The sequence below is a fragment of the Pogona vitticeps genome, chromosome 2 (assembly GCF_051106095.1).
Source record: "Pogona vitticeps strain Pit_001003342236 chromosome 2, PviZW2.1, whole genome shotgun sequence".
In the NCBI taxonomy this organism is placed as follows: domain Eukaryota; kingdom Metazoa; phylum Chordata; class Lepidosauria; order Squamata; family Agamidae; genus Pogona; species Pogona vitticeps.
The window spans coordinates 34,243,990-34,271,899 of record NC_135784.1 but is presented as its reverse complement, the minus strand read 5'-3'; the positions used below and the strand labels follow the sequence as shown (position 1 = coordinate 34,271,899).

At 45.5% G+C, this 27,910-nt stretch overlaps 1 protein-coding gene across 5 annotated transcripts in view; it reads right to left on the bottom strand.

The window, feature by feature from the left end:
- Window positions 1-181: 181 nt before the first annotated feature.
- IL17RC (interleukin 17 receptor C) overlaps window positions 182-27,910 on the bottom strand; it is a 43,940-nt gene continuing 16,211 nt past the window's right edge. For all 5 annotated transcript variants that reach the window (XM_078388784.1, XM_078388787.1, XM_072989264.2 and 2 more), the window contains 12 exons: window positions 22,679-22,824; window positions 20,044-20,100; window positions 18,351-18,414; window positions 17,471-17,655; window positions 16,683-16,733; window positions 14,999-15,044; window positions 10,409-10,521; window positions 9,989-10,048; window positions 9,420-9,477; window positions 8,370-8,465; window positions 6,998-7,036; window positions 182-4,162 (listed from right to left, as the gene is read on the bottom strand). In XM_078388784.1, coding sequence (XP_078244910.1) covers window positions 3,444-4,162; window positions 6,998-7,036; window positions 8,370-8,465; window positions 9,420-9,477; window positions 9,989-10,048; window positions 10,409-10,521; window positions 14,999-15,044; window positions 16,683-16,733; window positions 17,471-17,655; window positions 18,351-18,414; window positions 20,044-20,100; window positions 22,679-22,824 — 1,634 coding nt within the window. In that variant the 3' untranslated portion in view covers window positions 182-3,443. The remainder of the gene's footprint in view (window positions 4,163-6,997; window positions 7,037-8,369; window positions 8,466-9,419; window positions 9,478-9,988; window positions 10,049-10,408; window positions 10,522-14,998; window positions 15,045-16,682; window positions 16,734-17,470; window positions 17,656-18,350; window positions 18,415-20,043; window positions 20,101-22,678; window positions 22,825-27,910) is intronic.

Below are 27,910 nucleotides of genomic sequence, written 5' to 3'. Positions count from 1 at the left end.
AGATAGGGACAGCCACTAGAAACTTGATTAAAGAGAAAATTAAACATAAGTCACCTTGTGCTAGACTGGAAGGAAAATCTGAAAAGCCATCAAGCAATACCTTTATTAGGATCAACCAAATATACACAGCAGTGGCTAAGCTGAGGCTGTGGAAATCAATGCCCATGGCATCTTTAATTCAAGCTCTAAGAATTACAGAGTTTTAAAAAAGATTTTTGTTATAGCAAGTCTCTCATGAAAGAAAAAAACAAGTAATCTGTCCTTTCTAAATGTTGGGGGGGGGAGAATACTTCTAGATGAGTAACACAAATTACATTGGGAGACAAGAACTCTGGCAGTACCTCATTACCATTGAAATGACTTCTAGATGATTTCAATGGTAATAGGGTGCTGCCAGAGTTCTTGTCTCCCAATGTAACTTGTGTTTCACAAGATAACAAAGTCTGCTACTTATATACTGCTTCATAGTAATTAAAGCCCTTTCTAGGCAGTTCACAGTTTAATTATGCAGGGTAAAAATCCCCCCCCCCCCACGTGAACTGGATACTCATTTTACTGACCTCAGAAAGACAGAAGGCTGAGTCAACCTTGAGCTGGCTATCTGGGCCCATTGGAATTGAACTCAGATCACGAGCAGAGGCTTGACTGCAGTACTGCAGTTTAACCAGTGTGCCACAAGGCTCCATACAGGCCCAGTTCAAGATAGCTTGCTGTCTAAGGTGAAAAATATAAAATGACACCGCCTCCCATTCCATGAAAAAAAACTGACTGATGAGAAAATTGAATACTGTATTTATTCAGTTGAATATTTGACAATGGGACAGTGACCTCCAACACATCTGAACGTGCCAAACAGGTCGCTCTGCACCAGCTTCTTCATCCAACACCTTCGTCCCACGTCTCTGCATCTGCCGTCTTGAGGCATCTCCTGCACTGTGGTTAATGGCAAGTCTTGTCCTACCCAAGACAGTAGCTCTTCCTTGAGCCAAACCTCCCCCCCCCCCACTTTACCTGAAAAAAACCGGCCTAGGGAACTGGCTAGCCTGGCTCTGCAACTTGCACAAGGTAATAATAAGGCGTTCAGGGTTTACTGCTGTTTTGTGGCAGATTAGCCAAGCAAAAGTTTGAAAAGGAGGAAAGTTGTTTTTAAGCAAAGGCACCAGAAATGGAAAACAAAGACCCACACAGACACAGTGTTTCTTGATGAAGCTTCTGCCTTATGACAAGAGACGTAAAACGTTACTTTTGGAGGATTATGACACCCAGAGTGCTTAAGGCCATGCTGGCTGGTGTATTCTCTAAGTTACAGTCCAAAAAAAAGCTACTTTTTTTTCATCTCTGTTTCATGGCAGCATTTTAGATTGTATAACATAGTTTGCATTTCTAATTAAAAATAAAGGTTTCGTTTCAATCAGCTGAAGATTTTCTGTTGCCTTTTCTTACACATGCAGATGTTTTATGAACTGAACCTCCGTAGTCACAACCATGCATTGGTGGGTTCAACAGAGCTTACTCCAGAGGAGCTAGCCATAGGATTACAGCCAAGCTTGGAAACTGTCAGGGGCTGGGGTGGATTTAATAACTCACTTGGCCATTTGGCCTGTGTGTATTTTAACTACTTTCCGTATGTAAACAATGAGAAAACAGGACATAAAAGCCAGGGGAAGAAGAGGTGGCCAAGGCAGGGGTGGAGGGACGTTGCAATGACAAGAGTGCCACAGGCCATAGGTATGTGTGCCGTACAACCTGCCCATATCCCAGAAACTAGCCAGCTGTCCTTGTGTGTGATGTGCTGTCAAGTTGCATCTGACTTTTAGTGACTGACATGGGAGTTTTCAAAGTAAATGAGCTACACCGGTGGTTCCCAGCCTTGGGTAACCCAGGTGTTCTTGGACTGCAATTCCCAGAAGCCTTCACCAACAGCTGTAATGACCGGGGTTTCTGGAAGTTGCAGTCCAAGGACACCCGGGTTAACCAAGATTTGAAACCACTGCATGTACCTGTCCTGGGGTGCAGTGACAAATATTATATCCTACCACAAGAGTTGTAAAATTCAGGTCCTAGTCTAGTTGACATCTGCATGTGGAATGCTGTCTTTTTTTCCTTCAGGAAGCGAGGTGTCTTCTCCTGGCTCTGTCTTTGGACTACGATTCTCATCATTTACGAATTTGCTTTGGGGAGGATGACTTTTTGGGACTAAGAGGGTGCCCTACAGCAGTGGCCCCCAACCTTGGGACTCCAGATGTTTTTGAACTACAACTCCCAGAAGCCTTCACCACCATCTCTGCTGGCCAAGATTTCTGGGAGCTGAAGTCCAAGAACATCTGGAGGCCCAAGGTTGGGGACCACTGCCCTACAGAATACTGTAAATCACAATGAAACATGGTTCCCTGAAATGGGTTTATAACACTGGCATAACAAAGAGCTGGAAAATTCTGCCATAATCTATATAATCTATTGGCATTCAATTCTTTAGTCCAGAATTAAAAAAAAAAACATTGATGAGTTCAGGAGAAGCTAGGCCTTTTCCAGCAGCTGCTTCTCTGCAAAGTCCCTTCCATTTTAAATACTTTTTGACCTTCTCAATAAGTAATAAACAGAGCCTCAACACCAGTTCTGACAGTCTTATAGTCTTATACTCAGAGGTAAGTACTTGTTAGAATTTTGCTCCATCAAGGCAATAATCACTCTGGCTGGTGGATTTTGGGAGTCGTTGTCCAAAAATAGAACTTTTCTCAGCTCTACCAGCGGTCCGACGTCTTTGTTCCCATGGCGGCCAGCCGTCAGCCACTGGCAGCTCCTTTGCTAAGGCATAAATGGAAATGGCACCCTTTGTCATCTGTCCGCACCCTGTGCTCATGTTATCCATTCTCTGCACGAGTACACTTCTGGATGTGCTCCATTCTTCTATGTCCAATAAATGCCGGATGGTTGCCATTCAGTCCTAAGATGGCAGGATTCTTCCAGAGCTCTCAACAAGCTCCCATATTACACCTGATTCCCTGGAAGTCATACACACAGAGAACCACCACTTGTAAAGTTACACTGAAGGAAGTTTTTGCATGTGGTCCTGCTAGGCTTTGCTATTACAGCTCTCCTGCCCAAACATACTAGCCAGGGCTGGTTTTCTTTTAAAATGCAAGCAGGAAGTCTTCCCATCTATGTGCCCAGCGTCACTTTTGTGAACCGTAGGGCAAAAAAACAAGGGCTACTCCCAGGGAACATTGGCAAGTCTTTGGTACCAAGTCCCAAGTCCAAGTCATTGGGACAAAGTCCTGAGTCCCAAGTCTGAGTCTCTATTAAAAACAAGGGTTCCCCTCCCGAAAAAAGGGAGGGTGTAGGTGAGTTTGGAGTCACGAGTTGAGCATGAGTCATTGAAAAAATAAAAAACAAGTCGAATCACCAGTGAAACTTAAGGCCAACGTGACCGGTAGTCCCGCAACTCAAGTCCCCATCCCTGGCAGCTCCCAAACATTTCTCTGTGAGGAGGCTGCAAAAGGATAATCAGCCCCTTTGGTCTCCTCGTCAGCAGGCTGGGGAGTCAGCAATGGCACCTCGTGCTGCCAGCTGGCCTGCTTTTGCTGACACTCCCGCACGGCACGCTCCAGGCTCTTGCTGATCCACACGGCATGCCGCTTTAGGTTGCCCCTCTGCGGGTGGGCCCTGCCCTTGAGGCCGGCCAAAGTTTGCAAGAAGCTGAAAAGCTGCGACGGCAGAGCATAGACCGGCACCGAATGGAAGAGCGGAGGGATCTTGTCCACCGGCAGGAGCTCCTTGAAGCAGGCAACTATATATTTGTCCCTTGCCTTCCCAACCAGAAAGTCCGGCAGGACACAGTTGAGGGAAGCCAGGAAAGTGCTGTCAGGTTTGTCCGGCGAGAGCAGGGTGGCATCCTGTTCCCAGCCCAGCCACTGGGCACACCCAGCTAGAGCTCCCGGGGAGAAAAGCAGCACTACCACGCCGCCTTCCTGCAGCACCCGACGTTTCTGGGCGTGGAGCCATTGCATGGGCCCCAGGGATCGCATTTCCCCACGGCTCCACAGTTCCAGGGAGACGGAGAGCTGCAGTTGGCTCAGGGCCCCTGCCAGGGTGCCCACCAGACGCTCAAAGCCTCGGTGGTCTGGGGAGTAGAGGAGGAGGACGTGCTGGCCCTGAAACACTCCTGCACAGAGAGAGAGAGAGAGAGAGAGAGAAACAGATACACAAGGGAAACTTGACTTTCACAAATGCTTTTTACATAGGCATCCTTCAGTCTCGAGAGACTATGGTAACATGCTCTGAATCGAGGAGTGTCCTCTCCAGAACATGAAGCCTGGGTAAAGTAATAGGGAGGATAGGCTGTTACCCAAGCACCAGATCTCCCCTCTACACGTTGCTGAAATGGTCCAATGGAAAGGCAAGAGCCAATACAACTGGTTCTAGCAGCGTTGCAGGATTTGGCAGGACAACACAAGCTGTCTTCGGGACTCCAGCTCCGCATTTTGCCTCGAGGTTAACTCCTGAAGCCTTTTCCACGAGGGGATATAGCCACAAGGCAGTGGAGGTTTGAGATTGGAGTTTTCCTTCTCCTAGATGCGCTGCCTTCCATGGCTGAAAAGCCCCACCTACCCGGCCTGCTTTGGAACTCTTGAACCTACACAAAACGGCAACCACCTCTTGCCAGATTTTTTTTAAATGTCTGCTTTCTCCCCAGTCCCTCAGTTATTTGTCACTGCTAAACTTTCCAGCTTTATCCTAAGTAATAAGGGAAATCATTTTTGGCTTCCCCTTTTGTATTGTTATAAATACTTCCAGGATGCGATATCACAATTGGCCACAAGAGGAAACCAAAGAACCTGTATTCTTCTGGCTTGGTGGCAACCCTACTTGTAAGATCGGAGCAATGGTAACAAGCTCCTTTTAAAATGCAATGTTCTGAGATCTGAGTCCACCACCGGATCACCACAGTCTCTGTCCACTGCCATGAGGTCTGAGGCTAATGGGAGTTGGAGTCCAAAAACATGTGAAGGTTCCCACTCTAGCGTAAGAACAAATGAGCGAAATCCGACACTAGGAAAGGTAACATTCTCTTGTCTGAAGGACAAGGCAGGCACACTATGACCCACGAGGCCACCTATGACTGCCACTGCACCCCTCCTGTAAGTACACCGGTCCCTGCTAAAACTTATTTTTTTTTCTTTTTCTTTAAAAAAAGTAGAAAGCTCTTTAGTGGACATGAAGCACTGTAGTTTTACCGTATTTTCTCCTGGCCTGCTTTTAGCCAGGAAAGTTGTTTTCAGTATTAGTACTTGTCATAAGTGAAAGTGACATCTGGGGTTTTTTTGGGGGGGTGGAGGGGGTTCTCCCTGGGCCTAAATCAGGCCAGGGAAGGCCAACAACATTATCCTATAGAGGTGGAGAATGGGATGTCGTGTAAAAAAGAAGACATTTTGTGGCGGTGGGTGCTGTGAGGATGGGCACAGCCATCTGAAATCTGTTGGGAGTTTTTACATGTGTGCTGTCTGTGGGTTATGTGGCTGGAAGGGAGCTTTCTGGGCTGAGATGATTGTCAGTTTATCCAGCACTAACCAATAATTCCTTCCCACCTCTGAATTCAAAGAGAGCCGTGTCTCTCTTCTAAGACATCTTTAGTCTATTGGAATCAGTCAGTTTGCTTGTTCTTTGTTTGCGGTTGATCTGTTCACAACGGTAAGTAATGAAACATTTTTATTCTTTCTCCTACAAATGTCTCAGACTGAGTTGTTGAGACTGTAAGTGCCACTTAATGAGAAAGGAATGTGCTGTCTGGGAAGCTTGAAGCTATTCTCTGTGAGTTTCTGTACTTCTACTGCGTAGCGCAAAAATAAATCTTAACTAGAAACTCAAAACTCTGTAATAAGATCTAAAAGGGAAGTATGCACTCCCCTGATCTCTAGCAGTTGCCTACTGCCCATTTCAGCCCCATTTTACTTTTGACTTGAAATATGTTATTCTTCTGCCATTTCAGCCTCTAACACAAAACAGCTGAATCAGAACTAAATGGAAGTTTGAGTCTGGCCATTTAGAATTAAATACAGACAATAGTTACTTCTTCCACTACATGTGTTAATTTAGATAATTAGGATTATATTGTAAATTATTTATTTTATTTATTCATTTATTTTATTTATATCCCGCCTATCTGGTCGGTTAAGACCACTCTAGGCGGCTATTGCAATTAGCTATTGTTACTGGAGTTGTGAAGCTTTATTTTACTTCTTTTACAAACATTTGTTGCAACTAATTTATTGGAGAAGGTACGGTACATTCTCACATTTCACTGCCACTGAGTTTCATCTCTTTTCTCAGTACACGTAATAACATAAGAAGACCCCTGCTGGATCAGGCCAAGGGCCCATCTAGTCCAACTCCCAGTATCTCACAGTGGTCCCTCCAGATGCCTCTTGGAACACTCTGATACCCCTCCCCTGCATCTGGCATTTTGAGGTAACTCCCTTCTAAGCCTGAAGGTTATATATGGCCATCATGGCTTGTAACCCGTGATGGATTTTTCCTCCAGAAATCTGTTCAATCCCCTTTTAAAGGCATCTAGGCCAGATGCCACCACCACATCCTGTGGCAAGGGGTTCCACAGACTAACAGCACACTGGGAAAATAAATATTTTCTTTTGTCTGTTCTCACTCTCCCAATACTCAATTGGAGTGGATGTCCCCTGGTTCTGGTATTGCATGAGAGGCAAAAGAGCCTCCCTCTATCCATTTTATCCATCCTCTGCATAATGTTGTATGTCTCAATTATGTCCCTCTCTCAGGGGCCTTTTCTCTAGACTAAAGAGCCCCAAACGCTGTAGCCTTTCCTCATAAGGGAGATGCCCCAGCCCAGTCATAATTTGAGTCGCTCTGTTTATGTCATAAACTTCTGATGAAGTAGACTCCAGTCTAGTCCTTGAAACCTATGCAGCAGCAACAACAACAACAACAACAACAACAGTGCCGCAAGAGTCCTGGTTGTCGTTACCTCCAGAGGTGTAATCCTCTTTCAGGATCCTGAGCCAGTCTGCAGAGAGAAAGAATGTTAGAAAGGCTTGTAATCGTACCACAGACAGACACAAAAATCAGGACAATGGGGCAAAAAACAACTCAGGGGTAGGAAAATCCACAAAAGGAGCTTAGTCTGTGCAATAAACTGGACAAAGTGGGTGTCACCTAACAATATCAGCAGGTAGAGTTTGCAGATGGAAGACTGGAATATAGGACTATGAACTATAGACAGGTACCACTTTTGAACAATCTGCCGTACGAAACTACCGTACGGCAGATTTGCCGGTGGAAAATGACTACAATGGGAAACTAGTGGGGTGAGAATAATTTTTTCCACTGTGCTAGGTTTGTTACTGTGGTTGTTATTTTTCTGGCAAAGACTTAGGTTTTCCCCCTGTCTCATGAGGAAAGCATTTCAAAATAGCATCCCACTCACGTCCAGCCTGAAGTGCTAAAATCCATGACTATCTTTAAGAAAGAAAGAAAGAAAGAAAGAAAGAAAGAAAGAAAGAAAGAAAGAAAGAAAGAAAGAAAGAAAATGCAGCCTATTCGTCACTAGTTGCTTTTCATTCCACTCTTCCTCCAAGGAGTTAAGGCCAACATATCTGTTCTCAGCCCATATGATCCTCACAATGGCAGAGTTAGGCAAAGGGGTAAAGGCGTGCCTCAGATGACGATACCACCTCCTTCTGGTGCATGTGTCCCAATCCATAAGTAGCATTATAAAGATACAAAAGGCAACACTGACTGCTTTTTGGGGTGCTTTTAGGCACTAAGGTGTCACCTAGACAAAAAGACATGGCTACACAATAGGGAAATGTCTGTGGTTGTTGGTCTTAGGTAACCCCAAACCACAAATGATTCAGACTTCACTCGGAATGGAAATTTTGGACGATGCCTGCAGGTGGCCGACCAGGGGCGTCTGTAGCTTGGGGGTGATGAATACGCTTTGTACACAGAAGGTTGCAAGTTCAGTCCCTGGCAAATCCAGGCAAGGTTATGAAAGAGTCCTGCTCAGAACCTTGGAGGGCCACTGCCAGCCCATGTTGGCAATCCTGGCTGCACAAAACCACACTCGGGCTTCAGTAGAAGGCGGCTTCTTATGCTTCTGGGGAGAGAGCAGACCCAACCGCCCGAAGAGGTGGGTCTCCCCATAACATAAGACTGCAGTGCACTAGGAGAATGCTCCCAGAAATGGAAGACGGGGAGTTTATAGGGTTATGAAAGGCTAGGAGGCAAAGCAGAAGGAACGACCATTGAGAAAATAAAGAAAGAAGCAAGAGAACAAGTGACAACAGTAAGGGGGAAGGGAGGACGGGGGTGGGGGGAGCAGGAAAAGTGTCTTGTACCTTTCAGTGCTTCTTTCTTGAGAAGCAACACGAGTAGGATAATGCAGAGCCCAAACAGGGTTATCATCCAGGCTGGTGCCCAGCGTGTTCGGTGATCTGCACACAAGCAGGAGGGTGGAATCAGTGGATTACATTGGCTCCAATCTTATTATTACGCCTGGCCCCGATGTGCCCACCTCCCTCACCGCACAAGTGGCCTGACTGGTGATTCCCAGTGCCAAACAAGATAATCTTGAGCTAGGAATTCAATCTTTTGTTAAGAAAGAAAATCCATCTCTTTCTTTTAGGAACCACCAATTTTAGCAGCAAAGTGCTATAAGCATTTAAACCAAGAAAAATGCTTTCCTTAATTTTTTTTGGGGGGGTGCCAAATTCTGAAGGTTAATTTTGGAGATGCTAGGGATGCACAAAATAGCCAAAGTGTCTCCAACTAGAGACCCATGGTGGATCTATTAAGAAATGAATGAAGCTTAAGCTTCAGGGCCCCTAAACTTGGAGGGGTCCCAGAAGTTACTTTAGTCCACTTTTTTAAAATGTGGTTGTTGATCTGTCTTTCCCAACACGAATGGTGAATTGCAGCTGTGATTCTTTTAAACAGACTGCAGCAGTGGCCTTTAATCCTCCAAAATAGCTGTTTTTCAAAACTGGAAGCAAACCTCCAGCCACTTCTTGTTTCATTTCTTTCCTTCCTTTTAAAAAAAAAAAAATTGTTGGCGGGGAGGGCAAATTTGGGTCATTTCTGATGTTTCCAAAGTGTCCCAGGGCAGAAAATTGGGGAAGCCCAGGTCCTCGGACAATAAGAAGAGGCTTCAATCACATTGCATGCTGGTTCTGCCGGAACCAGGGAGCTCTGCCTCCAAAGTTAATCATGTGGTTCTTTGGCGCATACGCTCCAGACTGCGGAATCTGGGTGAGTGCTTTTAGAACCAAGCCTAGAGTTCTATCTTTCCCAATGCAGCCTCTGCTTTTCCTGATAGCTTTGGTGGGGTTCAAAGTCACCTCTCTAGGAGGCATTGCTGTCGCCCCAAGTCCCTCCATTCAGACACTCACATTTCTCCAGTGAACACGCCCAGAGCATGCCAGTTTCATTATCCACTGCTTCCCACAACTGTAAAAAAAAAAATGATAAAGAACAGCTGGCTTTTGATATCGTCTGTCTGAGATCACAGGATCATAGTGTTACAGAAGCACAAGTACTAGATGTTTTTATTTATTTGTTTAAAATATACAACACACACACACCTTTCTCCTTAAAAAGGAACCAAGGCAGCTTTTTTCATTAAAAGACAACATTTAATACAGTACTTAAAACAGTTAGTATAGAAATATTAAATCAGATCAAACGAATGGCACATTAAAAACCAGTAAACACAAGCAACACCAAAACAGATTCAAAGCAGTAAAGTACAACAGACCACGTAAAAAAAACCCACTCAGCCAGACAGTCACTCCGGGAAAGCTTGCTTTTCAATGGTCAAGAATAAAGGGAATCATCACCCCAAAAACTTAAAGAGAAGTCTGAACCCTCAACATGATGGGCGGGGAGAACTTCCATAAAATCACACACTGTCCCACACACTGCCTGTATTCACTTTCCAAAACCTCGTCCTTGCACTCACCAGCATGCACTCGCCTGACTGTAAGTCATGCTCCAGGGCTTCTTCCAGGAACCCATTTCTCTGTGAAGAAGGAAGGGGAAATTCACCAAACGTTGCAGAGGTCTCAGCTGGTCAGGGTACATTTAGCGCACAAATTAGGGCCAGCTCTGCCATTCCGGATGTCATGCGAGGGCAGCAAATGTTGGGGATTGGATTTATTCTCATTAAATGTTCAGTACCAGGAAAGAAGAGGGGTGCCTGTGAGATATCCTGCCTCAGGTGGCAAAATAACGCCTGTGGGTTTGGGTGCCGCAGGCCTTGGCTTTTGTGAGGGAAGGGGTGCAATTTGTTGGTCTGCCTCAGGCCGCACAATGTATTGGGCCGGCCTTGGTCTGGCCTATCAGAACAAGATGGAAAAGGGAAAGGAAGAAAACATCTTACTGTGCTGGCGGCCTGACTGATGAGGACCCACTTGCCCTCCTCCAAGACGTGAGCAGAAGCGTTTCCTCGGGAACCGGGAGTCTTCCGAAGCAGCAAATGGGGCCCAGCGCTCTCTGGGAGAAAAGAAAACCGTTTAAAAAAAAGGTTGGCTGTGGGGTTAACTTGAGCCTGTCAGCTGCCTAATTAGAACTTCAAGTCATCAAGCTAGATATCACTTCATCCCCAGCCACCAACGTACTACTGGCCATTCTGAGTAATGGGAACTGTAGTCCAAGATAAATGGAGAGAATCTGTTGGGGTAATCCTTCTGTATTACTTAGATCTTGAATCTGGAGGACACCCGGCATGCACGAGGGAGTCTCTGAAGGGCTCCATTTTCCTCCCTATATTAAAGGCCTGGAGTTTCAGGTTAGAGTTTCTGATTCTATGAACGTGTCAAATAGCAGCACCTCTATTGGAGCAGAGAGAGCAAGCCGTCCATGCCCTATCACAGAGAGGTTGCCACAATCATTTGTGGTTTTTTTTTTCTTTAGAATATTTGTATTAAGTTATTAGTTCCTTTTTTCTTTTCTTTTTATTTATTTTTTTTCTTCTCTCTCTTTCTTTTCTCTTCTTCGTCATGGAATGGGGGGCCTGCCTTCCCAGCGAGGGGCCACAAAACATTTCTGTGATAACGGGTAGAGGGCGATATGGCGTTGACTCCATCCCTACACGTGTCAGAAGAACTACGAACAGATGTCTAAAGGCTGTTCCTTGTTCTGAGACGGAGATCAACCCCCAGTATCGAGGTAGCCAGACCAGCCAGCCCTCTACTCTACGCCTGGTGTTGTTGAACGCCAGGTCTGTATCTAATAAAACCCAACTGATTTATGACCTTATTCTGGAGGAAGATGCAGACCTGGCCTGTATAACCGAAACATGGATTGGCGGAGAGGGGGGTCCCCCCCTAGCTCTCATCTGTCCGCCCGGTTATGCTGTTCAACACCAGGGTAGACTGGAGGGACGGGGGGGGGGAGTTGCCATTGTTTATAAGTCCACCTTAGAGGTAATTAGGCGCTCCTCGGTGGTAAGACCGGGTTTTGAGGCTCTCCACGTGTGGATTGGGGCTAGGGACGGTATTGGGATCTTGCTGGGTTACCGTGCTCCCCGCGACCCAGCCACCTCCCTACCGGAGCTGGTGGACTTTGTCTCCGCGGCACTGTTGGGCTCCCCGAGGCTATTGTACTGGGGGACTTCAACGTGCGTGCGGGGGCAGAGTCTTCCGGTCCAGCTCTTGAGTTCTTGGAGACCATGGCCTTCTTGAACATGTCCCAGCATGTCAACGGCCCTACACACGTGGGCGGCCATACATTAGACCTGGTCTTTTCTACCAATGGGAGCGAGAGTGGTCCGATGGTGACTGACCTTGAGTCGGTACCCTTGTCATGGTCGGATCACCACCTAATAAGATGTACCACCAAGATGGCTCTCCCCCCTCGCAGGGAGCCCGGACCTATTGTTATGGTCCGCCCTCGAAGGCTACTGGATCCGACTGGATTCCAGGATGCCATGAGAGGGATTACGGCTGACCTGGCTGGCGCTCCTGTCGAGGCTCTGGTCGAGGCTTGGTCCACTGCCGCGACTAGTGCCGTAGACATGATCGCACCTAAATGCCCTCTCCGCCGCAGAGATCACCCGGCGCCCTGGTTTACCCAGGACCTCCGGACGTCGAAGCGGGTCAGGAGACGGCTAGAGCGCAAATGGAGAAAGGACCCGACGGTTTTTAATCGTATAGCTGTTAAGGTCGCTACTAACCTTTACCAGGCCAAGGTAAAGGCTGCCAATCGAACATACCTCGCTAACCGGATAAGCGAGGCGTCCAATCAGCAGGCGGAACTATTCCGTATAGTACGTGACCTATCCGGAGTTGGCCCGGGAGATAGGCCTCCCCCTAGTTTTACACCGGGCCAATTTGCAGCATTTTTTAAATCTAAAGTGGAGGCCATCCGCCGGGACCTCTCCCCTTTTTTGAACACAGTGAGTCGAGCTGAGATGTCCAGCGCTCCGTCTTGTCCGGTGACTTTTGACTCTTTTCAGCCCGTTTCGCCCGACACTGTGGCCAGGACGCTTGACCGCTGTCGTGCCACCACCTCCTCTTTAGACCCTTGCCCGGCCTGGCTAATCAAGGCAGCCAGGTCCTCAACAACGGAATGGGCCACTGTAATAATTAATGGGTCTTTCCTTGAGGGCAGATTTCCCTCTGCCCTCAAGGACACACTCATTAGGCCCATAAGAAAGAAACCGAGCTTGGCGGCGGACGAAATTGGCAATTATAGGCCTGTCGCCAATGTTTCTTTCTTAAGCAAGGTAGTTGAGAGGGTGGTGGCCGATCAGCTTCAGGCGTTCCTGGATGAAACAGATGCCCTGGATCCATTCCAGTCGGGATTCAGGCCGCGCCATGGAACAGAAACGGCATTGGTCGCCCTGTGCGATGACCTGTTGAGGGAGGCCGACAGGGGCAAAATGTCTCTGCTGGTCCTCCTCGACATCTCAGCGGCCTTCGATACCATTGACCACGGTATCCTCCTGGGGAGGCTCACCGAGTTAGGAATAGGTGGCCGGGCATTTGCCTGGCTCCGTTCCTTCTTGGAGGACCGACCCCAGAGAGTCCAGCTTGGGGAGAATGTCTCGGCCCCGTGGAGCCTCAATTGTGGGGTTCCACAGGGGTCGATCATCTCCCCAATGCTGTTTAACATCTACATGAGGCCGCTGGGGAGGATCATCAGGGGGTGTGGAGCTCGGTGCCATCAATATGCTGATGACACACAGCTCTACATCTCCTTTTTTCCAACTGCAGGAGATGCCGTTCTGTCCCTTCAGCGTTGCCTGGAGACTGTACGGGAATGGATGCAGGAGAACGGGCTGAGGCTGAACCCGGACAAGACGGAGGTACTGAGGGTGGGCGCTCCCACAGCTGGGGATTTGGGTAATTCCCTCATTTTTGGGGGCGTGACCCTGCCTGTCAGCGATGGGGTTCGCAGCTTGGGTATCCATCTGGACCCGGCGCTCACTATGGAAAACCAGGTGGCGTCTGTGGTCCGTACCGCATTTTTCCATCTCAGGCGGATAGCCCAGCTGCGACCCTACCTTGACGTGGGGGCCCTCACTACTTTGGTACATGCGCTTGTAATCTCAAGATTAGACCACTGTAATGCACTCTACGTGGGGCTACCTTTGAGGCTGCTGCGGAAACTTCAGGTGGTGCAGAATGCTGCGGCCAGACTACTCAGTGGAGTGAGAAGATACCAACATATCTCCCCCACTCTGGCCGCATTGCATTGGCTGCCCATCCGATTCCGCATCGACTTCAAAGTACTGATGCTTACTTATAAAGCCCTAAACGGTTTAGGACCTCAATATCTGGCGGAACGCCTCCTCCCACCAAGATCTACCCGTGTCACTCGCGCAAGCCAGGAGGTAAGGCTGAGGAGCCTGACGCCGAGAGAGGCCCGGAAGGAAAAGACCAGAAATCGGGCCTTCTCGGCGGTGGCTCCTCGCCTATGGAACAACTTACCTCCTGAGATTCGTGCGGCCCCCTCGCTGGGCACTTTTAAAAAACAACTAAAAACATTTATGTATAAGCAGGCCTTCCCAACAGCTAACTCCAACAGTTAATTCCTGACGACTTTTTCTTCTATACTCCTATGATCTTTATTTTCGTGTATTTGTAATGTTTTTAATATTTACTACTGCTGATTGTAAGCCGCCTATAGTGGTCGAATCTGGCCAGATAGGCGGGATAGAAATGAAATAAATAAATAAATAAAATAGTAAATCCTTTCCGCCATCATGTCAAGCTAAGGCTGGCCTGGCTGACGTCCCCATTTGGCCTTGTTCGGAGCAAATCAGGGAAGGAGCTGTCTGCACAATTAGCAGTTGTTTCAATGACTTTAAATATTTATATATAAATAGCAGGTGGGCATGGATCCTATGGGACAGTTCAGAATTTTCACACCTTTTCTTTCCTGTGGTTTAGTTGCTGTATGCTTTTGAGAGAGAAAAATCTGCTACGCTTTTCAATAAAAAGAGTGCTCAGGGTAGTGGTGGGTTGGCCAAACAGATCCGCCTGAGGAATGGGCACTAGAAACCCCAGGGGCACAAACTAAACACCTTTTGAGAGGTGTTGCAGAACCTCTCAAAAGACCAGGCCCAATGGCCCACGTGGAATCCGACAAGGAACCGGCAGAAGGTGTCTGGAGAGATGCCGAGGAAGAGTCATCTGGAAACTTTTGAGCCAAGGAGTGCCCAGAGGAAGAGCTGAAACCCTCAGGGGGAACAAGAATTATTCTCTCAGTGGAGCTAACTGGACTGTCATTTCCCCCTCCCTCCACGCTGCCGAAGGGAACTGGAGTTTCAAGAGATTTTCAAGAGAGACCCTTGGGCCAGTGCTGGGAATTGGCACTACGGAATGGAGTCTCTCTCCAAAGTTTTGATCAAGCCTGTTGTGTTTCAACCTGTCAGTCTGGATCAAAGGATGGAGGCGCATACATTAAATGAGTAAATAAAGATTTACTCCGGTTGGCCCTCAGAGGTTAGCCCTATGGCCCTCACCTTCTTGCAAACATCTCTGGAGGTAGATGGTTCCATTGCTAATGACCTGCACACACACAGAAAAAAAGAAAAGATGGGTTAACAGACTGTGGAGAGAGGGCTGACCCCAAACATTTCACTGCTGGAGGCAAAAGACACAATGGTGCCCCTTCCCTGCATCCTGACAAGGAGTTGCATCTTCCTTCACCCCCTAGCCATGGGATAGTCTTCTCCACCACATCAGATGCAGCAGGCTAGTCAATGGGATTCAGGATGGTGTGGTGTACATAAAGGAAAGAAACAGGTGGGAAAGGTTACCAAGGAATAAATCCCATTGCTACCAGTTCTTAGCATCTTCTGCCTGGGACAGACACCCATGTCGTTCTAATGGCAGGGCCAGTCCTGGGGAGGTGGGTACTAGTAGTAGTCTATCAAGGGATCCTATACTTGCAGCAGAAGTTGGTGCCTTTTTGCTCTCCTTGTGACCCCCAAAGTGGCACCTGGCTAGCCCCAGGTGGAAGCAGGGCACGGTCTGTGGCTACACAACCCCCCCCCATATGCAGCAAACTGTGATGGACTGTGTGTTCTGACACCTTTCTATCATGGCCAACATTAAGCTCTTCAGCAATCTGAGCTACAGTAGCTCTTGACTGGACAAGATGGGGCTAGCCTTCGCTCCCCGTGTGCATCAATGAGCTTTGAGCACCTGCAGCCCTGATGCCACTTCACCGCTTGTCCTTCCTTGCACCAATTTTGATAGGAACTACCCAATGCCTACCGGGCCCTCCACAAGATTTGCCATTTTGGAAATGCTCTGACCTAGGCGTCCAGCCATCACTACTTGGCCCTTGTCAAAGTCACTCAGATACTTTTGCTTGCCCACACGTCCTGCTTCCAACATATGACATTCAATAGCTGACTTTTGACTTGATGCTTCATATATCCGACCCCTTGACAGATGCCGTTGTAATTATATAATCAATGATATTGATGTATTCACTTCATCTGTCAGTGGTTTTAACGTTGTGGTGATCAGTGTATGGCAATGCTACAAAACACTGGCAAATACACACCCCAAGCAACACTAATGAGGTCTGTAGTCTCCTAGAGTGGTCCATCGGTCCAGATAGGCGGGGTATAAATCAAATCAAATCAAATCAAATCAAATCAAATCAAATCAAATCAAATCAAATCAAATCAAATCAATAAATAAATAAATAAATAAATAAATAAATAAATAAATAAATAAATAAATAAATAAATAAATAAATAAATAAAAGGCTGCCTTGGAGGAGAGGTGTGGCTGTGAACCCGCTGCCTAATTTGAGACCCCTGTACTGTAGTTCTTTTTTCTTATTCATCAAGCCACAGCACAACTGAAATGCAGTTACATAGGTTTGCACTTATCTAAATTTTGCAATGAAGTTCCCCAATTAAAGAAAACTATGCAAAAATGGGGTCCAAGGGGAAAGTGTAGACAAAACCTGCATATATTCATGCATAGAATGGACATGCATTATGTGATGGAAAAGCTTTGCAATATAAGCATATTAGTCAAACCTGCATGCAAAAATGCAAGTACCAGGAGACACAGGCATGAAAATATGTATCCATCTTCATGCAGAGTTTTTAAAAAATCCACACAATGATGCAGAAAAGAAATAAACAAACGCCAGTTAACCTGTTGCAGTTATGAAGTTCTTACCTGCACACAGAGGTTGGGATGTGGTCTCAGTCCTGGAAATTCTTGTGGTACCTATGCAGTTCAGAAAAAAAACTTGATAAGTCACAATGCCATCCCCAGAATGGGTTGGAACCCACCGTTATTTGTGTAAATATAACATGTGGGCCCTGATTTTTAAACATACATTCAAACATAACAAACAAACCCCAAAAGTGAACGAGGCACCACCTGAAACAAGGAATAAATATTTATTTGGTTCAGTTCAGTGGTTTTTCCAAATCAGGAGCCTGAAGAAATTATAAGGGAGGGGGCATGAGACAGTGAAGTTTTCATAATAAAAATACTGTAGTATATATTTATCAGCTTGAACAAATATCTATATTAGATACCATAAGCAGAATGCAGGATTTCTCAAGGAAAGCAACTTGTGCTTGTTTTTTTAATTAACTTTTCTGCTTATTTTTAATTTTAAATTATAAATTGATATGTGTGTTTTTTTAATTTAGGGGTTGGGATGAGATTACATGATGAGGGGGGAAATGTGATGGATTTTTATTTAAAAAAACCCTCAAAAGTACAGGGAATGATACCAAAAAGTTTTGGAACCCCTGTTTTAATTCGTTCCTATAAAGTCTTGAAATTAAAATTCAGGTTAGCCCTTATTATTTTTCAAATAATGATCCCAACGTGACCTGAAACTTTAGCCTTCTTCCAGTCTCCAACTTGTAGACTGGGGACTCTCTACTTCACCCATAGAGTATCTTATTTTCTTCCCTCTTACCATGCCTGCTTTTTTCCCCTCTACTCACATGTAGAATGAGAGTCATATGTAGCTGGGGGTGCAGTGGATGGCAAGCACTCCGTTCCCCCCTCCAGCAGGGAACTATCACCCCTGAGAGGTCACACGGAGCAGAGATGGAGCAACTGAGGTTCCCTTCAAAAGCTTCCAGGTCGAGGTGGCTCTGGGCCCAGGCTCTGGACAAAGCTTCAGCATCTGAAAAGGCAAATCCATATTTGGAACAAAGCATGCTGCCAATCAACCTTTCAGGATAAAGAGACTTCCAGGCAAGAAATATTCCTTCAGTAGAGCTGGAAGTAATGAATGACCAGCAACTTTGCTTCCTGCAGTGTCTCTGGGGGTGGAGGTAGGAGTGAGGAAGGGAACAGCAGTGCAAAAAGCAAGTTTTATTTCCAAAATAATACAACGAGTGAGAAGAAAGCGTTCTCACTGATGCAATGAGTAACATTTTCTAGTTCCTTTCTGGAGGCACTCTGATAAGAATTGTCAAGTTTTGTGCCCTTTCCTTACCATTCCTAAGTCAGTCTCCCCTTGATAGGCAAATGAAAAAGGTAGTGAATAATGAGAACTGCGAGGAGTTGGGTTTTCCCCCCAGAAAACTGAATGTAATGCATTACTTTTTGAATCCTACAACAAATAGGAACGGATTACCTTTTAAAAGGAATGGTCGAAGTTCAGCTGTTCAGACACGCATGCCTCAACCCTCCCTTCCATATTACAAGTACCATAACAACAGCTCTTAGATCAACAAACTCAGAATAAATGCTATTATTCTGGCTTTCAAAAACAAACTAATATCCAATTAGGAAATGTATTGGATGTCTATTTTTAACCTCTGCATACTTGCCTTGAGAGCTAGAAAGCCGAATTAATCAATACAATTTGCTTACTGCTTGCAAAAGGGCACAGGTGGGTTCGGGGAGGGTCTTCTTGGTCTTCCACTTCGGGCCAAACCTATCGAAACAACACCCAAGACAATAAGAAGGAGCCATGAGATCATGCCCTCAAGGCTTGATGCTGGGGAACAGGTACTACCTTGAGGCATTCATTTTTATTTGAATTACAAATTTCAGAATTTTCTATTCTGGGAGTTTCGCCTGCGAGACAGACACTTAAATTATGCTCGCCTTGGGAGAAGGGCAGGCTGGAAGACCTCACGGCCCAGGACAGGCCAAGCTTACGTCCAGTTTTCTGTTGAAAAAGGAAGCTGCTCCTGGCGCTTACTGGGAACTCCCAAAAAACACTGGGAGTAGCTTCCTTTTCCTACAAGCCTAGGCTTGGCCAACCTGGGCTATGAGGCCCTCCAGCTCGGCCTTCTCCTAGGGGACCACAATTTTAGAGTCTGTCTGGCAGGTGGAACTCCCAGAATGAGGAAGCCTGGGATCCATAGCCCCAATGGAAATGAATACAAATTACTGCAGAGGAGAAGGAGTAACAACAATCCGGTCCATTGCTTTGCAGAAGATCAGATGTCAGTGTCTAAAACTGGGTTCTCTTAAAGATAAGCCAAGTAGTTCGTGCAACCAGTTAGGTGCTGTAAGCTTGTGGTGGGTGCAGTAGCAAAATTTTGGTTCCAACCCTACCTTTATTTACTTATCATCGGGGGGGGGGGGGTGATTCAGTTTACATTTGGCCAGAATTTATGCACATTGTATCTCCGGAAACATAACATGGACCAAAAGACAAAAGTCCAGCAGGCAAGGTCACAATGGAATTGGGCGGCAGCAGCAACGAAGTATGTTTCAAATATGTGTAGTATTTTGATAATGCATATGGAAAAGTTCTGTACACTTCAAATGTCAATGGGAGAAAATGCATGCAGCTGAAAAATGTCCACATACATAAGCATGAATTTCCATGCTGGGGTGAAAGGTTTTGTGGAGGCCTCGCAATTTGATATGTGCCCAAATTGAAATGAGCACCAGCTTGAATTCTGTAGATACTCTTATTTATTAGCTTATCTATGAATCCATCTGTCTGTCTCTATGTATTTTAATTTCATGCAAAAAAAGAGTGCTTACTGTTTTAAAGAAATCATTACAATTCAATAAGAAGCAATTGAACATTAAGGAAGCAAAACAAAAAGCTTGTGGGCATTAGGCATAATAACACATACACAGTGTCACCAAAAGTGCTCAGTAGAGCTACTTTAATGGATCAAAAGTACATTTAGTGAATGGTTTTTTAAAAAAGCACTCTACTCTTCTGCACATATATCCTCACAATTTTCAGTGTGGTATAGTGGACAGAGTGACAAACTAGGACTCTGGAGAACAGGGTTTGAATCCCTGCTTGGCCACGAAAACTCACTAGGGGAGGGTAACGATTAAAACTATTCTTTAAATATCACAGTTATTTTGAAAGCCCTATTAGGGTCCCTATAGGTCGATTCTGAATTGATGGCACAGGACACACCCATTTAAGGAAGCCAACCAGTGAGCCCAGAAATTCAAATCGGGGCTGCTTTGTGTGTGTTTTCTTTTAAAGTGATAATGTAATAGTTGCAGCAGGAGGGAACAAATGTATTCAGATGTAATAATGGGGTTCAGCAATACAAAGAGTAGTGGGAATGTAAATCCTTACCTGCAGGCATAGACAGGGAAGCACCCAGGAAATAGGTATGCTCACATTCTCAGGCCCCTGAAAATATAAGAAAGGGCATCAAGAAGAGTGAGTCACAGAAACTCCCCTGGGGTTCAATTCTCTCCTGCCCCAGTACCTCTTAGGTATTAATAGGATTCAGCTAAACAGAGTTCACGAGAAGAGAAGACTCCCTGGAAAAGACCCTGATGTTGGAAAAGTGTGATGGCAAGAGGAGAAGGGGACGACCGAGGATGAGATGGCTGGAGAGTGTCATCAAAGCAACCAACATGACTTTGAGCCAACTCCAGGAGGCAGTGGAAGACAGGAGGGCCTGGTGTGCTCTGGTCCATGGGGTCACGAAGAGTCGGGACACGACTAAATGACTAAGCAACAACAACAAACAGAGTTTAGGTGCTCCTTTCTGAGTTTCAAGAAGCCAGATCAAGTAAGAGAAAAAGCTATTCCTTGTGTTTGTTTGTTTCTTTTCAAAGAAGATATACCTGTTTAAGACCAGGGTCTTTCCTGCATGCTGCAGATCAATCAGATGCAACCTTACCAAACAAAGGCAGCAGGCAGTTTTTCTGTTTCAACATCTATAAATTTTCCATGATAAGGAAAGAGAAACAGCAGTAGGAAAACAAGGGAGGGAAACAAAGGGAGACACCATCACTTTGATCCCACACTGTAAAAGGACGAAATATGTATTCATTGTAAGGTGTGATCTGACCTTGAGTAGGGAAATCACTCTTATGTTCATTGTACAAAAAAAAATTCTGACTGAAGAAAATTGTCTTTTACCTTGGAACTGGAGATAAAGAATATGGGGTAACCCAAAGGTGATTTGGGAGTACAGAAGCAGATAAAGACATTTCTCAATTTGCTGGTTGAATTTTGATTATAAGTTTTGCAAACAGATGGACCTGGGAACTAGAAACGAACTTCTGCATTTACAGACTGTATATCTTCATAGCATTGCTGTTAACAATGAGACCTAGAGACTTAACTCTTTCTTGTGCTTGAAACATGAAATTCTCAGGAACACAATGTAGAAGCTTCTGTGTTGTTATTTGTGGTGAGGTAAGAATTAAGGGACTGCCCAACCACCTTATATATGTATTCGCGAAGGCTTTCACGGCCGGGATCTAATGGTTGTTGTGGGTTTTTCGGGCTTCTTGGCCGTGTTCTGAAGGTGGTTCTTCCTAACGTTTCGCCAGTCTCTGTGGCCGGCATCTTCAGAGGACAGCAAACTGTGCTCAGTTTGCTGTCCTCTGAAGATGCCAGCCACAGAGACTGGCGAAACGTTAGGAAGAACCACCTTCAGAACACGGCCAAGAAGCCCGAAAAACCCACAACAACCACCTTATATATCTCCTGAGAAATCTATTATGTGGGATAGGAAGCAACAGTTAGAACTGGATATGGAAAAACTGATTGGTTCAAAATTGGGAAAGGAGTACAACAAGGCTGTATATTGTCCCCCGGCTTATTTAACTTATATGCAGAATACATCATGCGGAAGGCTGGACTGGAGGAATCTGAAGCCAGAATTAAGATTGCTAGAAGAAATATCAACAACCTCCGATATGCAGATGATACCACTCTGATGGCAGAAAGTGAGGAGGAATTAAAGAACCTCTTGAAGGAGGAGAGCGCAAAAAATGGTCTGAAGCTCAACATAAAAAAAAAACCCTAAGATCATGGCCACTAGTCCCATCATCTCCTGGCAAATAGAAAGGAAAGATATGGAGGCAGTGACAGATATTGCTTTCAATTAGTAAGACGCCCATGGATAAAGAGTGGGCTTGGCACCTCTGTGGCGGGACCATGTGCCCCAGTCTGAGGAGGCCCACGAGAAAGTCCACGGATCATGAATGGTTTAGAGCAGAGGTCCCCAACACCCGGTCCGTGGCCTGGTGCCGGTCCGTGACCTGAGCCGGACCAGGCTGTGAAGACAGACCTCCTGCCCCAACTCCTGCACGCACTCACCCCCACACAGCCTGTCTGTGCCTGTGCACGCGCTCCAGCATCCCTGTGCGAGTGCTGTGCTGCCATTTGCGCATGCACACAAGTATGAGCGCACCCGCACAAATGCCATGCCACTGTTTTGCGCATGTGCACGAGTACGCTCACACTCATTCACGCAAGAGAGAGAGCACTCATTCACACATACAGATGAGCACAGGGGGTGCCCCGCCTTCCCCAGCCGGTCCGCGGGGTGAAAAAGGTTGGGGACCCCTAGTTTAGAGTGAAGCCCTGATGGTGAACTCTTTTTTGCTGCCTGAGTTAAAGGACAGTTACGTTAAATGTAAAGAAATTGAGGGACCCGTTGGTCCAAATGAAGTTATTCATAGTACTCCATTGTTTGGAAATAAAAGCATTTGTGAGAGATAATTTACTATTATCCATGGTTTTCAGTATCCACAGCGGACCCTGGAACCAACCCCAGTGGATATGGGTGTGTGGAGGTGTTTTCCTACTGCATATATATTTTTTTTCTTTGAGTGCAGTTTCCTGGATCATCCAGGTACCAGGTCCACTGGTGGTACCAGCTGGACAATTCTGAGAATTTCAGCCCAGAAGAAGTAACTATGGCGATCTCTAACCTAGCAGAGATCAGGCAGGGCCCTTCACTTACTGTCAACATGGTTGTCCCTTCGCCCATGCTTTCAAATTTACTTGTCTGATTCAGATACAGCAGTAGGTGGAAATGTAGTCCTTCAGGTACATCTGACACATGAAGCACAGCCTCCTCTGGGCCCACTGAGGCCTCCAACTTGGGCACTGAAAGAGAAATGTTCTCATCAACATTCCCGTATGCATTCACAATTCCACAACGGATCCATGGCATCCATAAGTCAACAGTCCTATGACTGAGCCAGAAGTTGGAATGTTCCATTTAAAAAAACAACAACATGCTGCCCGGCAGCTTACCTTGTGACTATCAGTTTCCTGATCTCATTCCATTCTCTTTTGCAGATTCCTTACCACTTGCCCAGAGAAAATAAAGGGAAGTATTTTTTTTGCTCCCATTTGAAGCCAGTTCTGATGTTGCACCTTGGAAATCTTTATCTTAAAAATTGCACAAGAGGAATCAAATAAATATTTCTTTTGCCACTTAGGACTGACAACAGAATGTCAAAAACCCTGACATATTCCCGTCAAAATACTCCTTAAAAGGCAGTAAAATGTACCTTTCTAAAGGTACACCCTAAAAAGTCACCTTCTGATTACTATTTGCATTCTTCATTGTCCAAAAATGTAATTACGGGTAACTAGTAGTAGTAGGCATCCTTCAGTCTCGAAAGACTATGGTATCGTGCTCTGTATGGAGGACTTGGAACAGCGTCTAGTGTGGCTGAGGAGGCCAATTCGAGAGTGACAATCCCTTCCACACTGGAGACAAATCCAATCTGTCCCCTGTCCAGCTCCCTGGTTTTGCTTCCTTTGTGACTTCCTCTTTGCCTCAGCCTGCTGGACAAGGGTCTCTTCAAATTGGGCGAGGCCGTGATGCACCGCCTGCCTCCAGGCTGAACGATCAGATGTCAGAGTTTCCCATCTGTTGAGGTCTATTCCTAAGGCCTTCAGATCTCGCTTGCAGATATCCTTGTATCGCAGCTGTGGTCTCCCTCTGGGGCGATTTCCCTGCACTAATTCTCCATATAGGAGATCCTTTGGAATCCGACCATCAGCCATTCTCACAACGTGCCCAAGCCAGCGTAGACGTCGCTGTTTCAGTAATGTATGCATGCTGAAAATTCCAGCTCGTTCTAGGACTACTCTATTTGGAACTCTGTCCTGCCAGGTGATACCAAAAATCCGTCGTAGGCAACGCATATGGAAGGTGTTCAGCTTCCTCTCCTGCCGGGCACAAAGGGTCCAGGACTCGCTGCAGTACAGGAGTGTGCTCAGGACATAGGCTCTATAGACCTGGATCTTGGTATGTGTTGTCAGTTTCTTATTGAGCCATACTCTCTTTGTGAGTCTAGAGAACATGGTGGCTGCTTTCCCAATGCGTTTATCCAGCTCGACATCTAGAGAGAGGGTGTCAGAGATGGTTGAGCCAAGGTACACAAAGTCATGAACAACCTCCAATTCTTGTGTGGAGATGGTAATAGAGGGAGGTGAGTCCACACCCTGGCCCATGACTTGTGTTTTCTTCAGGCTGATTGTTAGTCCAAAGTCTTGGCAGGCCTTGCTGAAACGGTTCATGAGTTGTTGGAGGTCTTCAGCAGAGTGGGCAACAATGGCTGCATCGTCTGCAAAGAGGAAGTCCCTCATGCATTTCAGCTGGACTTTGGTCTTTGCTCTCAATCTAGAGAGATTAAAGAGCTTTCCATCTGATCTAGTCCGGATGAGTCCGGGTAACTATGTTGTTTCTAATTGGTTACTTCCAAGTTCAGAGTTGGACGCACCGGGATTCAAAACTAAAGATGTCTGAAGAGTTAAGCACTGAAAACCCTGGATATGTGCATATTAATAGGTCAGCTTTTGGTTTCTCTCGCGTCTGAATTTCTTAAAAGATCTTTCCCTCCTGGATATACCAAAAAAGCGATTACCAGGAATTTGAAATCAAAACTGAAATTGAACGAAATTCACACGGATTCCTATTCCTGAGTAGCTCTTTGTCAGGAGCTTCAGGTGGCCTTCTTTCCCCCTACTGTTTCTACTGAAAACTTGGCATATAATGTTCATAGCAAGAGTGAAGAGGGCAGATACCAATCAGGTATTGCAATGGGGGGGGGAGGCAGAATTAAGAAATATTTTCTTCTTTTTTGGACAGGAATGTTCAGAATCCCTCCACATTCATGACCACTGGCACTCAGACAAGGATCTGAGGACATCTGCCTCCTCTTATCACTGGAGTTCCTTGTAATGTGTGCCTAGGTGGGAATGGCAGCAGGTCAGGACAGAACATGTGAGGGAACAGATGGGAAATAATGGCCCATTTTCTTATATAAAAAGGATTAAGAAAACTACTGTAGTTAGCCTAGCAGTCTCTGATTGAGACCAATGCTTTGCTCTCCTGCTGCCTCAAAGGGACTCAGCCTCCCTCATGAGGAGACACTGGGTCCATTTGCCATCCTATGAAGCTGCGCCGCAAGGATTCACTCTGTTCATGCCCCAGAACTACACTATCTCTTTGCTACAGTGTAACTTTTAGATAGGGTAGAGATTTGCTTTTATTATTTTCTGGTGTGTTATCTTCCTGAATGCTTGCAGATCTATCTTCACATTTGCTCCTGTATTTTGAAAAAAAAATATTGTAACTCTGGAACTTTTACCCCTTTGCCATTTTGAATTGTTTTTCTTTTTAATGAATTACAAAAATCCTCTCACACAGCTGTCTGGATTTTCAACTGAAAGGGTTTGTGGTATCGAAGCACTTTGCCCTCCAGCGAGCTGGACTCTCAATTTGCCGACTTTGGAAGGATGGAAGACTGAGTCAACCCTGAGCTGGCTATCTGAGCCTATCAGGATTGAACTCAGGTTGCGAGCGGAGTCCTGACTGCAGTAGTGCAGTTTAACTACTGTGTCACAAGGCTCCTCAATCACACAGGCTGGAAATGAACCAAAACCAGAATGATTCTAACTGCACCAACCCTCCCCCCCCCCAGAAAAAATTACAGAATCTCCTGACATGGATCCAGAAAGGTATGAGTAGGAATGCTCTGAAAGTGGTCTGGTTCACTCCGACAACAGCCAGCCAGAAAAAGAAATGAAACAGCCTGTCCCTGAAGCAGACAAAATAGTAGGACAAATTCCTATCTGATTGCACCTTTAATCTCAGGAGAGATAAGATTTTATCACCTTCTAATTGTGAAGCTGCTGCTTATATATATATTTTGCCTCTCAAAGTAAAATCCAGGCAATAATGGTGGTGGCGCTGTGGGACATGGTGGCGCTGTGGGCTAAACCGCAGAAGCCTGTGCTGCAGGGTCAGAAGACCAGCAGTCGTAAGATCGAATCCACGCAATGGAGTGAGCTCCCATCACTTGTCCCAGTTCCCGCCAACCTAGCGGTTCGAAAGCATGCAAATGCGAGTAGATAAATAGGGACCACCTTGGTGGGAAGGTAACAGTGTTCGGTGTCTAAGTCGCACTGGCCACGTGACCACGGAAGATTGTCTTTGGACAAAACGCTGGCTCTGTGGCTTGGAAACGGGGATGAGCACCACCCCCTAGAGTTGAACACGACTGGACAAAAATTGTTAAGGGGAACCTTCACCTTTACCTTTACCAAAGTAAAATCCAGGCAATAATGGACAGAAGCATAAATGGAGAAGAGCTGCAGTGGCAAAGCACATATCTTTTTTAATGCAGAAGGTCCAGGGTTGCAAATTAGGTAATTCCTGGAACTACAATGAAAAACAACTGTTTGTGCACCTGTAGAGCTGCTGCCGCCAGTGCAAACAAAACAGTACCAGATAGATCAATGGTATGACTTAGTACGTACTAGGGAACTTCCTATGTTGCTTTCGAAGATCACAGCATGGACCAAGAAGAAGCTGTTGAAACGGTATCTGCCAGCACCTTTTCTTTAGCCAATCACATTGTATTCCAGAACTCCTACTGTGTCTCCAGGCATTTTAGTCACTCTTTTTAATAACCTAGTTTAAATAAGGGAACTGCCAGGAGTCTGATGCCAAGTACTCTAATGTCACGCAATCTGAACAGATTATGCAAGTAAAGGTATTACAAATCTTCATCCAGTTTCTAAATTATCGTCAGCATACATGTACAACATTTTCAAATGTCTCTCTACTCTTCTGAGGACTAGAATTTTGCTACTTAAAAAAATGAAAGCTGTGATCCCCAGAATGTCAAGTCTCTAAAAAGATTCCATGCTTGCATGATAATCGTGGCTCTTACTAGCAAAGTCTCAGCGATGATGGCTTACATAGGATTCTTCCAGACATACTTTTATTGGAGTTTTTGCACCCACATATGCTGCCTTTAGCAAGTTTGGCTGGAAAGGACTTTTTTGGGCTGGGGTGACTGCCAGTCTATCCAGCACTAATAAATTGTTCCTTCCCTGCCTCTGAATTCAAAGCCTCTCTGCTCTGAGGTTTCCCTCTTCTTTCGAGTCTGTTGAAGTCTATAGCCGAAAGCAGTCATGTTTGTTGATTTGCTGTTTGATCTGTTCAATTGTAAGCAAATGAAATTGTTTTTCGTACTAACGTCTCAGAGTGAGTTACTGAGATTGAAAGTACCAGTTAATGAGAAAAGCAATGTTCTTTTTCTGGAGAACTTGAAGCTATTCTGTTCCATGAGTTCCTGACCTTCTGCTGCTCAGCCAGAGAAATTTAACCAGAAATTAAATTGCAACAACATTTTCCTTTGTCCTGCACAGGATTGGTGCTGATTAATTTGCAGCATCCAAATGGTGTTCATCTGGTTCTGGTTTGTTTTGCATGAATCACAATGAAAATCTGATGCATTTATTCCCCTAGAGATGTATTTTTAATCGTGATTTTTTTTGTGCTCAGTTATTCTCATTCTCTTGTGCATATAATGCACAGAATGTGTATTGATGCCAATGGGATGTCCTCTCTGGTATATATAGTGATGTACATGACAGCAGGGATTTATCATCTCACATAGCACCCTTTTGCCCTGTTATTATTTCATTTCCATTTCTGCTTGGTCATGTTCTCCTAGCTCCACAATAGCAAATTTTCCTCTGCTTTGTTTTCATTTCCTTTTTGCTATTTGGGGGCTTTTAAAAAAGCAGCTACATTGAATTATGTGTATTAATGGCAGGAGATAAAACAAAACAGACAAAACATCTCACAGCTGCAGGAGCCTTTTCTGCTGCTGTGGTTTTAACTTGATACCTGGTCTTCTATTTGGGTAGGTGGTTTGTTTGG